The 13,791-nt window shown below is 37.4% G+C and overlaps 1 protein-coding gene across 2 annotated transcripts in view; it reads left to right on the top strand.

Moving 5' to 3' along the window:
* The window catches only part of ccser1 (coiled-coil serine-rich protein 1), an 87,906-nt gene that overhangs the window by 30,299 nt on the left and 43,816 nt on the right, over nt 1-13,791 (top strand). For both annotated transcript variants that reach the window (XM_053504774.1, XM_053504775.1), the window contains exons 6-7: nt 6,517-6,658; nt 11,379-11,456. In XM_053504774.1, the coding sequence (XP_053360749.1) occupies nt 6,517-6,658; nt 11,379-11,456 (220 nt within the window). The remainder of the gene's footprint in view (nt 1-6,516; nt 6,659-11,378; nt 11,457-13,791) is intronic.

Raw genomic sequence — 13,791 nt, 5'->3', positions numbered from 1 at the left:
GCACAAGTATAAATGATACCAACACTATAGGCCACTTGTGTAGCTTCTGTAGCCTCCACATAGACTCCACACAGAAGCATAAATCAGCCTTAAGACAACAGATCACTCTCTCACTCTCTCATTCTCTACACCGCTTATCCTGTACAGAGTCACAGGAAGCCTGGAGCCTATTCCAGAAGACTTGCGAAAATAGACAGGATAAACACTGGGTGGAGTGCCAGTCCATCACAGGGCACAAGTACCCAATGGGAAACCCAAAAAGAGATCAGTGCTTGGCTTTGTTTAAAGTTTAACCATTGATATTTGCCTGGTTCCAGCTCTCCGGTCCTCTCAGGCTTAGTCTTTCAAAACATTTAAAATCTTTTTATTTTTCCAAAATTCAATACCAGTGCAGTACAACGCAAGAAGATTTTTAATTATTTAAAATAAGGTAAAAGTTTAAATGCGTACAGCCTTGTTAATCATGCAATAAAGTAGAGTTTACTGGCCAACTTTAACCATATAACAGCTTAAGTTGAATAAAAGTTTAAGCAAACATCAACATAAAGAACATTATTATAAATATTTAGAGGTTTTACAATACATGTTTGCAATATGATAATTAACTTGAATAATACGAACTATGAAATGGACCTTATTTTAAACTTGCATGACATAACAGCAAGTTGGTCTTTTGCTGTGGCTCTAGATTGGACTATAAAATTATTCATGAGATGAATGTCAGAATTTCTTTCATACCTTTTGCATGAGCAGTTTTAAAATGAAAGGGAAAATCAGCACATACAGTATGAAGGTAATGCAAAAGTGCATGCCCTTACATAAATCAGTCCTGGTATTCACAAAAATACTGCCCAGCTCTAAAGATGGACACGGTCCACAGATTGACAAGGTGTCCTTATTCTTGCTCTAGTTAATGCTCTTGTCTGTAATTCAAAAACGAATACAGCAGAAGTTGGATTATACCACTACCATCAGTGCAGAAAAGGATACTCGGCTTGTCTATGGAAGTTTTATTCCTCACTCATACTAAATAACATGATTTATTATCCTACGGCAAAATTTTTACTTTTTCCATGGATGACACATCAACAGTTGCTAAAACGGATTCTCGGCTCTAGAGCCCTCCCTTTTTCAAACACAGCTCTGAGGATTGGGGCAGAGCTAAACCGAGTGAGGAAGAGGGGGCGGGAGACAGAGGGACTGTCCTACTAAGCCTGAGTCACTTGTTGTTTCAGGACAATGCAATATGTAGAAATTCATATAATTACTGTAGTACCATAGCTGTTCAAAATTCGATCCCGTTCTGTTTTCCAGCCAACACTTTTGATTATTTATTTTTTTTCTTTTTAATGAAGACGAAAGTGTCTGGTCAGAGCCCAGGTGGTCAGGTGCTCAAATTCTTGACCATGAAAGGCTGTTCATCTTACGTGTCCTTCAGGAACAGGTTTGCTGCAGCAGGGGGGCAGACTGCATAGGTTCTTGCAAGCTGTGGTCCTCATCGACAGAAGGTTCTGCGTCTGGCCCTGTGCTACTTTCCCCATCTCCTTCTCTTTCAAGGTGATTTAGAGACGGAGGCTCCAAAACACACATACGGAGCCATGACAAACCGAGGAGTACTTTAGATTGAGAATGCCTAATCCAGCCCTCAGCCACCGCGCTTATGTCTAGGCTAAGAAATATCTCAGTCGAAATGAGTCACGCTTGTCACTTGGTTGTCACTCACAGTGTAATCATGTTAATTTTTTTTTCTAGGCACAGTCACCATATTGGCAAGCTCAGATGCCTCATGACGCCTTTACAGTTATGTTATTTTTTTTTTTTTGCCAGGTTACGTACATAATGAATGATAGAGTACTTAAATATAGCACTTCCCATATAACTCATATGTCAAGGCTGTCTTCTTCACCCAACCTCTTATTTCTCTAAATGCCAATTGACTTTTGAGCAGGTATTCAGTTAACAAAGATAGAAGTGCGCATTATACAAAAAAAGTACATTAGTGACCAGGGCCTGCCTGCAGTTATCGCCTCTATCCTCTTAATCCTCTTAAAACACACAAAGATCAAGGCAAATTAACCATTGTTCCATTTAATCACATGATGTTACGTGCACCTCGTATGAAATCCATCAGAGTCAAACCCCTGGGAATTAAATGACAGTGCACTGTCTATTTACATGTCATTAGGACAACCTAATTACCTAAAGCATGTTAATCTCAGATACTTAATACAATTGCATGTGGTTTCTATTAATACGCTTATATTAAGCTAGAAAAGAAAGAAACACCTAACCATGTTTTTTTCTTCCTTTTTTTTTTTTTTTTTTTACAGATTGTACTCTTTTCATCCTTCTGCTTAAAGTAAACCTTCGTTGTAATTAAAACATGAGCTACTGAGCACCAGATGCAGTATTCTTCTTTTTGTTTTGATTGTAATTTCAGACACATTTTCACGCATTTCGCTTATAATCGTATTACTACGTAGTTTCGTAGTAGCATGTCACATTAGGCTAATGGTCCAATGTAGGCTCTAGCTTTGCACGCTGATAACTAATTTGCTGTTTCGCTTCAGTTATGGACCTATAAGCGTTCTTAATAGTCCATCAGACCTGATAGACCTCCTCAGGGTGTTTGCAAATCCACAGCCCTGCTTCTGCGTTTTGTTGTTGTTTTGGGGTTTCTTTCCTTGGCACACATTTCATACAGCACCATCAGCTTTCGAACTGCTTCTATTTTCAGTTTCTTTATGCTTCATATGGTGGGTTTTAAATTTTTTTATTTTTTTGGGATATAGCACTGCATTTGTCAAATCTCCTCCTACTCACGTACTTATCTTCAGCCACCAAATGTGCTGTACAGCTTAACAGCTTGTTAACTAAGGTATATACATATTTGTCTTTGCTGCACTCTCGCCAGGGTACAAAACTCTGCTCAAATGCAGATCTCAGAATAAAGGTGTCTATATATTTTTTAATATATATATATTTTTTGTTGTCTTATTTTTGGAGCCTGATTGTAAACTTTTTGTGATTGCTGTTGTTTTTGCTCAATGCGTAGTATTTCTATATAGCTTATTAAGACTGCCTTTGTCTCTTAATACTGTGACCTAGATGATCAGATTGTGTTTTAGGAGCCGTTCAAGCGGAGATCCAAAATTTTCCCTACCACTCTGTAATGAATATACCAGCATGAATGGCTTCATGGTGCCCAGATGCAGCACTGCTCCTCTAGCGTGAAATTAATGTGTAATTAGAAATCAAAGGCAGTGCGTGGCATGATGCTGAATGCCCTGATGGGAATACTGCGCTAATAACCCAAACACGGAATATGAGCTATAAAGCTGTCCAGCTGGGGGAGTCAGTTGTGTGTGGCAGATGCTCGTTGAGAGCAAAGGGACACCGGCTCTCCGTGTCCTCTAACATGAGGAGTCCAGGTGAGCACACAGAGGGGGCCATCAAAGAAGCCTATAAGCAAAGAGACCGACCTGCCTTCATAAAATACCCTAACTGGATGACAACATTAGTATTCGAGTTGCACAGTGAAGCCATGAACCTAGCGAGTCCTGGGGGAAGCTGTGATGGCTGTAATGATATTGTAATGGGATATTAGAGGTGACTGGAATGTTGTCAAAGCTAATGGGCACCACTTTTAGATGTTCTACACAGGGCCATATTACAGTGAAGGAAAGATAGAGGCATTAATGTGAAGCATATTTAGGATTTATAGTGTTTGAAGGGACGGAAATCCAGCTTGTGCCAGCAGAGGCTGAAAAAGTGCTTTGGTAAGGAAAATTACATAGGCCTAGGGAAAAAAAAGCCCATTCCTGTTATCATCAGTGTTCTCAGACAAAGCTAACTCTGCTAGCCTGCCATTTTCTTAGTGGTGTGGTTATAATGCTAAGACGTCATCGCTTTTATCCTCACCATGTTTTATTTCTTTATTTCTTTAAACTGAACAAAAAGCCCAGAGATGCCATCTTCTCTCCGTAGGGAATTTCAGACTTAAAGTACATAGACGATGACCATCGGTGTTGGTGTCTTTGGAATCTAAATAATACAATTTTCACTTTCCTCTAGTCCACGATTTAATAATGACCCTGTAACAAATGTAGAGATCACACTGCTGAACTTGTTTATCTGAGGAAAGGACCTTTAACATTCTCACTGTTAAATATTTTATATCTGTACTCCCTGAAAATATGTAGAGAGTATTTTTGTTTATTTAAAAAAAAAAAAATTCTGGAAATGGTCTCACCTGCCTCAGGCACATCCTTTGAGAGGGAATCATCTGGAAGGTTTGTAAGCAGTAAGTGTATCATAATAATAAATTCTAAAGTCATATTTTGGTTAACATCCACAGTTTACCTGAGCCTAGTGATCTTTGTTGAAAAGGTCATGGGCAATGATGTACTAGTTTAATACACAAGAGATGCACACCAAGAGACATAGGTTTTAAATATGCATGAATGGGGCAAAAATGTTAGTTATTACGTCTGATGCGGCAACACATTGTCGTCTAGGACCAAATGTATTTTAAGATATTTTAGACACATCTTTTTTTTTTATTCCAATCCACACTAAATATTTTTCTGGGAAATTTTAGACCCATTTTATTACAGAAGTTAAGAATCCTTGCTATCCTTGTATCTTCATGTTTATTGTTTGAGTTTTTAAATGCCCTTTTAAAAACCTTTAATCTTGAGTTGTTTAGCAAATTCAGCATGTAGCAGGGACTTGTTGCAATTACTTGTGAATCTGGTATAAAGCCAATTGACATTTAAAAAAGACCACAAGCACAGCACAGTGATGAGAATCTTAGCCGCAGTAAAACATTTGAATGGTGCAAACATTTTGAAGAAGGCTGTACTGTATGTCTGTGAACGATGATCCTGGCCAAAGTGGCCTGGAGTGCAATGCTGTCATTTTTGTGAACATGCAGCAAGTGGAACGCCTGATCCTTGAAAATTGACCGATAGTTTTTCTAGCAATTTGTGAAAGAGATGCATCTGTCTTTGGGAACTGTACACACAATCATTCATGAACACCACTTGTACATCACAGGAACTCGACTAGGAGTTATTGGCACACTCCTTGTACAGTCCTGACCTCGCTCCAAGCCATTTCCAAATGTTCTGTATATTAAAGGAGTTCCTGGTAGGCCAGTATTTTAGATGTGAGGCAAGTAGTCCGATCATGGCTTTAGTGTGCTCAGAAAACGTTTTACTTCGATGGTATCCAAGCAGTGAAACATTTGGATAAGTGCATTAGTGTAGCTGGGGATTATAAAAAAATAACGGTGGCTTTTACTCTCATAACTGTGATAAAGAGATGCTTCTGTCTTTGGAAACTGTACACACAATCATTTACGAGCATCACTTGTACATTACAGGAACTCCGCTGGGAGTTTTTGCCACATCCGGTGTAAAATTCTGACCATGATCCAAGCCATTTTCACATGTTTGAGCTATTAATGGAGTTCTTGGGAGGCCAGCATTTTTAGACATGAATCAGGCAGGATCATGGTTCCGGCGTACTGAGCAAACTTCCTACCTTGATGGTACCTAAGCACTAGTGAAGTGCATTAGCTGGGGATTATATAGAGGAATAAAGGTAGTTTTTACTCTCATGACTATGATCTGTTATTCTGCACAAAGGTCTTAGTTTGCCTTACACAGTAGAATTGTCTCCATTCTCCAATCAGTGTCTGAAAACTTTAGTAATTGCTTTACCTAAGTATTTTTCTGTTTAATTGTAGTATTAATGGTTCTCCTCTAAAAATGTTGTTTTCCAGTTATACCTTTCCTAATCCCAACTGTTTATGCTGTGTTTCTTTTTAGTAAATGTGCCATGCATGTTCTAGAGATTAGTAACATTATTAATTTGATAAAAATCCCTATTAAGGAATACAGTCAAACCTTTGATTACGAGCATAATTTGTTCCGGAAACAGGCTCGTATTTCAAAACGCTAGTAAATCAAAGAAATAATGGAAACTCAATTTATTTGTTCCACAGCCTAAAAAAATAAATACAGAAAAATAATGAATAAAAAATATAAAGTAAAAATAAAACTAATTTACCTGCACTTTACCTTAAAAAAAAAGTAAAAATAAATCCTGACAGATAAGTGTTTCCATTCCGTGTGCGTGCGTGCGTGCATAAAGGCGAGAGGAGGATGGGAGTATGATGCGCACACAATAACGGCAGGCTGATACAGACCTTTCTAATGAGACTTGCTTTTGCTTAACACGCGTGCTGTACACACATCCATAAAAACACAAAATAAAATATGTTTTACGCGTACACATGTGGTCACAGTGTTACACATGTGCACGACATATTGTATTCCAAAGAAATTGTAATCAGTAGTTAAAGGCCACTAAAGTTCGCTTTATACCATTTTTCTTCTACATTTTGTAATCTTCATTTGCAACACTGGATTGAATAAAATTGTTTATTGACAAAATCTTGATAGCAAGATGTTAAACAGTTGTTCCATCTTTTTTCTCCCATCTCTTTAGGGAGGCAAGGCCAGTGTCTCTCTCTGTCTCCTGTGATGACGATCTGTTTTCTGGGCTGGAGACATTGCGTTTCAGGCTGATGCAGCAGGACTGCACAGCCATGAAAACACTCCTGCTGCGTCTTCGAAGGGTTTTGCAGGAGGTAAGGTGCCTTGCTGGCCGCTGAATTCTGGAGTTGCTGTTTTTATCATCGAGGGTATAAACAACTTTATGACCTCAACCTGTTAGGACATCTTCATTAAAATTTATTAGAAAAAAGCTATGATAATCTTTGCCTCAAGTGCATGGGTTACTTTAATCTGGAGCAGTAGTTTAATCTAGAGCAACTTTTACCTCAAACATAAATGCATAAACTTGCCTTAGCTTTACCTGCCCACAGCTTTCTAAACTACCTTAAAGTACGGCTTTATAAACTTGCCTGGAGCACAGCTTTGTTAACCTACCTGGACTACAGCTTCCAAAACTAACTTGAAGCCCAGCTTTATAAACATACCTGGAACACAGCTTTGTACATTTACATTGACAACATTGAATTGAGCTTATTAAGTTGACCTGGAGTGCAGCTTTCGAAACTGACCTGAAGCACAGATTTGTAAAATTCCCTGGAGCACAGCTTCATAAATTAACTTGAAGTATAGTTTTATAACCTTACTTGGAGCACAGCTTCCTAAACTAATTAACAACACAGATTTGTAGTTTGTAATTTTACAATAAGTACAGTTTTATAAACTAACCCTGAATAAAGCTGTATAAGCTCGCCTGGAGCACAGCTTCCTAAACTAACCTGAAGCACAGCTTTATAAACTTAACTGGAGCACAGCTTTGTAAGCCGATTAAAAAAACTATTATTGAAAATGATTAGTGAAAGGCCACATTTTTTTCTCTTTTGTTTTTGCTTAATGTCAGTGAAGAGATTTAAGTTTGCTATCAAAAAATTTATGAGGGATAATGAATGTGAATTTCAGCTTGGATGACAGTTGTACAGGGTGGGCCATTTATCCATATAAAAGTATCCATTTGAAGTCAGCCATTTTGGATCCAACTTTAGTTTTTTCAATAGGAAGAGGGTCATGTGACAAATCAAACTTATTGGGAATTTCAAGAAAAACAATGGTGTGCTTGGTTTTAACGTAACTTTATTCTTTCATGAGTTATTTACAAGTTTCTGACCACTTATAAAGCAGTTATTAGCAGTTTGCTAACTATAGCATGGGAGATGGGTGGTCTCATATGGTGTCTTGCATTGAAATCTGCTGCAATGACCCGGTTACTGCGTCCACCACACATCAACACACAATTTCTATCCGCTCCTCATGTGTCATTAGTATGTAAACCGCTAATAATTGCTTTATAAGTGGTCAGAAACTTGCGCACCATTGTTTTTCTTGTGAAATTCCCAATAAGTTTGATGTGTCACGTGACCCTCTTCCTATTGAAAAAACAAAAGTTGGAGCCAAAATGGCCAACTTCAAAATGGCCACCATGGTCACCACCCATCTTGAAAAGTTTTCCCCCTCACATATACTAATGTGCCACAAACAGGAAGTTAATATCACCAACCATTCCCATTTTTTAAGGTGTATCCATATAAATGGTCCACCCTGTATATTAACTTGTAGCCTATGAGCATCATCTTTTCCTGGAATACACTGGCATGTTTGGTGTAAGCATAGCTGTGTTTGACAGAATTTTCTTAAGCATGGTCGTGTCAACTTTACTGATTCTGAAGTATTTAAGCTTTATTGCTATGGTTGGAGTCAGAGCTAGCAGTAGCAGAATTGGATTTTAAATCTGTTAACGTTCCTATTTTACTGTTTGACAAAACTGTAGCCATTCTAATATTGTGATTTAAAAAAAAAGATTTTAATACAATCCCTTTGTTTGTAGTAGAGTTCCCTTTACTCTCTGTTGAATCATGTTATTTTAGATTTTATTATTGACTGTCACTATAAAGCAGTGTACCTGTGACACTCTTCAGACTGTTTCTCCACATTACCCTACACAATAACAACATTAAAACTGTTTTGTAAGTCATAAAATCTGAAATAATGATTATGGGACAAAAGAAGGTCCAGGAAAAGTGCACGCAGCAGAAAAAAAAACATGAATATTAAAGAGGAAATTGTTTGGCCTCCTCGCCGACTCTGTCCTCTCATTAACTTGCAAATGTGCCAGCTTCTATCTCCATATGTAAACTGCTCACCAACAAGAGTTGCGATGACTTGTGCTTTTCTGCTTTGTTTATGTTTATATGACCCTGTGATATTGAGCATGGCTGAAGAGATTTATTTCAAATTTTCCCATTGGTTTCTTGTTTCAACCACCAGCTCCAGATTTAATAAAGTCATATAAAGATACTTTGCTGAACAAAATCTTAACATTTATCAATTTAGATTTTACTTTTTAATGTTCACCTGAGTGTTTAATTTTTCATCACTAAAAGTAAAATTATAAAGTACAATAAATTGCGATGGATCTTCAAAAAAAAAATTGTGAAAATGCTGAGTAATACTAATAATTTTGTAATAATATAAATTTTGCACTTTACTGAGTCTCAAAGTCAAACCTCAATGCTAACAAACTATATGGAAGATTAGAACAAAGCCCCCTAGTCCATGTTACCACACGCTTGCTCTTGAAACTTTGCCTGGGACTGGGTTCTGTGCTTGATGAGACAAAATTCCCTCTTTTTTTTGGCAACAAACTCTTAAAGTGTGTTTAGCATAAAAAAGAAGAATGGTTATACAGAAAAGAACAGAATACTTTCTACTGAGATAGAGGATCTGTGGCAGAATCTTGTTAGGTTTTTATCAAGGACTCTATGAAATCCCAAAAGATTTTAAATAAAAATCTAACAGCCTCAGTCAAGGATCTACACCTGGGATAGTTCTCTTAGTAGAAGAATGAAGTAGGAAAATCCAGACCAAAATGGCTCAGTTCCAACAGAATCAAACTTTGTACATGGCCGTCAAAGTCTCCTGACCTAAACCCCATTGAAAACTTGTGAGTAAGTCCACAAGAGACGACCTAACATACTTGAGGATCTGGAGAGATTTTTTGAGAAGCACATTCCTCTGTGGGTATTTTCCAGTATCTGTATAAATAAAAGAAAAGTTTTGTCAGTACATTGGTTAGAACTCAATCTTTCAATTATATCTTTGTTTCATACATCGGAGAACCCAAAACTAGTCTTAGAAAAATATCTGGCTGTATGTCTGTTTGTCTGTCCAGCCAGATTTTGTCACAGCATCATACATGGACAAAAAAGTGCTTAGGTATTTGCCTGAAGGTAAATCTGCACCATAAACGAAACCTAATTTCCAGTAGAAGGGAGGTTTGACAGCATACTGCGCATGCATCAAACTGTGGGTGCGTCTTTACCACTAGGCAGAATCTCATTGAACTTTTTGCAGTACTTCTATATCTGCCTAAGATTTAACCTGCACCATAAATTAAATTATAAAAGCGATGTTATGAAAAATTATGTGATGCATTTAATAATCTATTTTAAATGAGATACTAATTAGCTACTTGCTTAATGCGAACAAACACCTGTACCAATAGATATTTTCATAAAAAGCTTATATATGCATATTTTTACCGCTGAAATAATAGCACTGAAGTGGTACAGTATAAGTTAACACACTGAAGTCATTTATTGTAAAGGTTTAAAATATGGTGTCTTGCTCGTTGATTTTGTCATGCAGGTCAGCTGACTTGGCTGGACTGTTTTACCAAATTATAGCACACCTCAGAGAGTATGCTTTCAGTAAAACACTCAGGGGATCATTAAGCACTCAAGTTCGATTAGGGCATTACATCTCAGTGTGCTGCAGGAAGACCATCAGTTATCATGTACAAACACTTATACTACTGGAAATGATGTAGCTGTTATATATAAAGCCCCTAAAAAATAAATTTCAAATAAACTTTAATTGCAAATACATATGGAAATTGGGAGTTGTATATGGACAGTAAGTTGGTTAGATTAATATCCAGTGATAATACAGTCTCTTACGGAAGAAATACAATGTATGTACCTTTGAGCAGTCTTTAAACTGCCATCCAAGTCTTGTCTTTGCTTGGGCCACTTAAGGACATTTAAACTTGTCCTGAAGCCACTTAAGTGTTGTCTTGGCTGTATGCTTCTGTATATACTGTCTTGCTGAACAACTTTTCCATGCTTTAATTTTGCCTGCACTAATAAGTCAAGGACCTATTTGTATTTCTCCTTCTACCAGTCATGTCTGGACTCAATGTGCCTGATACTAAGAAGCACTACCATAGCATGAACCTGCTGCCACCACCATGCTTCGGTGCAGGAGTTGTTGCTAGTCAGTTGATGGGCAGTATGTTATTTTCATTAGATGTTGTTCTTGAAGTTGTTCAATTTATGTCTCATCAATCCAAATAATCTTTTTCCTCATAATTGTCTTTTAAATACCTGTCATGTGCTTTTTACTCAGGAGTGGCTTTTATCTAGACAGTGAACCATAAAAGTCTGATTTGATTTAGGATTTCTGAGATTGTTATCTTTCCTACAGTTTCACCCATCTCTACCGAGAATTTCTGAAGCTCTGTTAGCGTGCCTCTGTTGGGTTTTTGGGCGCTTCCCCGACCAAGGCATCTTAAAGATGTTTTAAGATTAGCAAAAAACAAGAATGGAGAGATCAATTTGGAGTGGTTTAGCAAAGGATTTAACGATGTAGCTAAATGATAATGAATGTGAATGTTAATAAACTACCTTTTTTTGGAAGTGAATTAATGAGTCTATTGGAATTTGCTGTGCATTTAGGGTAAGCAATAGGTATTAAATCCTTGAATTGAAACTGATGCAATTTGTTGCTTTTATTTCCTTTTAGAGCACTGAGCCCAGCCCTGCCAGCAGCCTTCACTCTTTACCCATAAGCCCTTGCAGTGAAAAGTCACCAACTTTTAAGGTAATTGCCTTGATTATACTGTAATATACTGTACTATAGTATAGTACTATTATAAACTACTATAGTATAGTATTACTATATGTAATTTGTGTAGCTTTATTTTGAAAGGAATGTTTCTAGTAAATTTAGTTTTTTCTAAAGAGGATGAATTTCTAAACTGCAATGTTGAGAATGCATGTCTTTCCCATTTGTGTTTTCCCCTCCAAAATTCTCTTTCTTCCAATTGAACTGCTGAATATAAGGCAACTCAGACTGAAACATTTTTCTCCACCATCAATAAAAATATTTTGAACCACATTGATGAGATTATTTTATTATATTTGGTAATCCTTTGGAGCTGGGCCATGGCTGTCATAAGAGAAAGGTTTATACTTTTGCCTGTGGAGCTTTTTCAGAGGAGGGAAGCAGATTTTGTTTTTCATCAGGATTTTTTTTTTTAAATCGGAAATCCCGTCGAGCTGAGCAAAGTTGGAAATGAGGTCCCACTTTGCCCTCCTTCCTGACCTACATGGAGTGCATGCAGGAGCAGCAGTCACACCAACAGGCCATGTGATGTCGCAGCTTGTCCGTAGCCAGCAATAGGAAAGCTTAGAATAGGACGCCATGAATTCTCACACTATGTTCAGATGACAGGAGGAGGGTGGGACTTGTCCTGCCTTGTTCTAGAAAATATAAAACTTCCCCGTTTTTAAAAATAAAGCCCACAATCCCACCTGAGACGTAACCGTGTCACTTTTTGTCCTACTTTAAGCAGAAAACTTTGTGTATCGAACATTTGTTATCCCTGCCTCTTTTAAAAATGGAGCCTGAGGAAAGTGCACTTATGTGGCAAAAAAATTATATACTTGCAGGAAACTATGAGTTAGGCTTGTTGTAGTTACAGTATTACCTAATTGTTATTTATGTGGCCAGTAGTGGTCAATAAGCTCTATTGTATATAGGGCTTCCAATACATTGGATTTGGGTCCAATTTCACAACTAAGTAGGATTGTTGTTTTAGGTCTAATGAGACTATATGTCTTAGTGATCCAGTGGCAACTGTAAGCCTCTCTTAATGGCTGAACGGTTTTTAAATGTAGTGTTAAATGCTGGAAAATTTATTTTTGACGAACATATTTTCCATAATCCATATTTGAAATGCTTCGATGGAAAAATGGCTTTGTATTCACACTTTGCATATTAACATAAAAATGTTGTGTCATTCTATATTAATTAAGCAGCTGGAATGCTGATTCTGTTAATCATAGTCAGGTCTACGATGTAGTTACAAAAGAAGGCATTACTGTTATGTTAGAAATTATTTGTATGATGATTAATAAACAGGCTTTATGTTGGCAAAGTGGCTATCATGATTTCCTCACAGGTGCCCAATTTCATTGTGAGCGCAAGTCCTGATGTTATGGTTACCGTATCTGTGTGTGGGTTCACATTGCTTCCCCTTTGTCTGTAAGTTTTTTCTCTGGCTCATTTTGTTTCCTCCCACCTTCCAAAACTATCCTGAGGTCAACTGTCTAGAAAAAATTGATCATTAGGTCTGGCTCAAAAGGGTGGTTTACTCTCTTTGTGCCATCAGTCATGTAGACGCTAGCCTTTTGTGCATGCAGAAGTAGGCGGATTGTACTTTTTTCCAAGTGTGTTATGCTGCCCCATGACACAGCATGTGCATCAGTTGATATGCCACAGCTGGCTGCTGAGTAGGAATTGGTCAAAGCTTTAGGGAGAAAAGTTCTGGAGAAAACAGGTTGAAGGTGAGTGCATTGGGAAACTCCTTTACTTCAGTGGTCTTGTGAACACTATGTACCTGAAATCATGCAGGGTGTGCCACGGCTGAAGGCGTTTTTCACTGTATATGCTCATCTCAGCTTACCTAAATTTTTCAGTAAATTCTTAGATTATTTTAAGATGGACAAAAACAATCTATTTTAGTCAATGTAAAACTGGCAACCCACTGCTGTTCTGACATTACTGTCATTGTGCCTGCTGTATCAGCAGCAATGTTATTATAACTTTCATTAAAATAGAAAATTTTCATCCACATTAAAGAGCCAGCTAAAGCTTGTTTTCAAACAATCCCTAATTATGAAGCAGAAAGGAACTTGGGTCCTAGAGTATGTTTACATGGTAATGGAGGAAGCAGTAATTTTGTCATTGTGTAAAAGAAATTTCAACTACAGTATACTGTATCTTACCGGATACGGTACAGGATGCATGAAAGACAGGAACCAATGGAATAGGATAAGCAAATACAACAATCATTCATACTGTATCATTAAAACCTAAACCATTAAGTTGAAAAATTGTATAGGTTCCCCTTGTGGATTTTGGAGGCCGGATC

The sequence above is a fragment of the Clarias gariepinus genome, chromosome 9 (assembly GCF_024256425.1).
Source record: "Clarias gariepinus isolate MV-2021 ecotype Netherlands chromosome 9, CGAR_prim_01v2, whole genome shotgun sequence".
Lineage (NCBI taxonomy): Eukaryota > Metazoa > Chordata > Actinopteri > Siluriformes > Clariidae > Clarias > Clarias gariepinus.
This window is presented reverse-complemented; position numbering and strand designations above follow the sequence as displayed.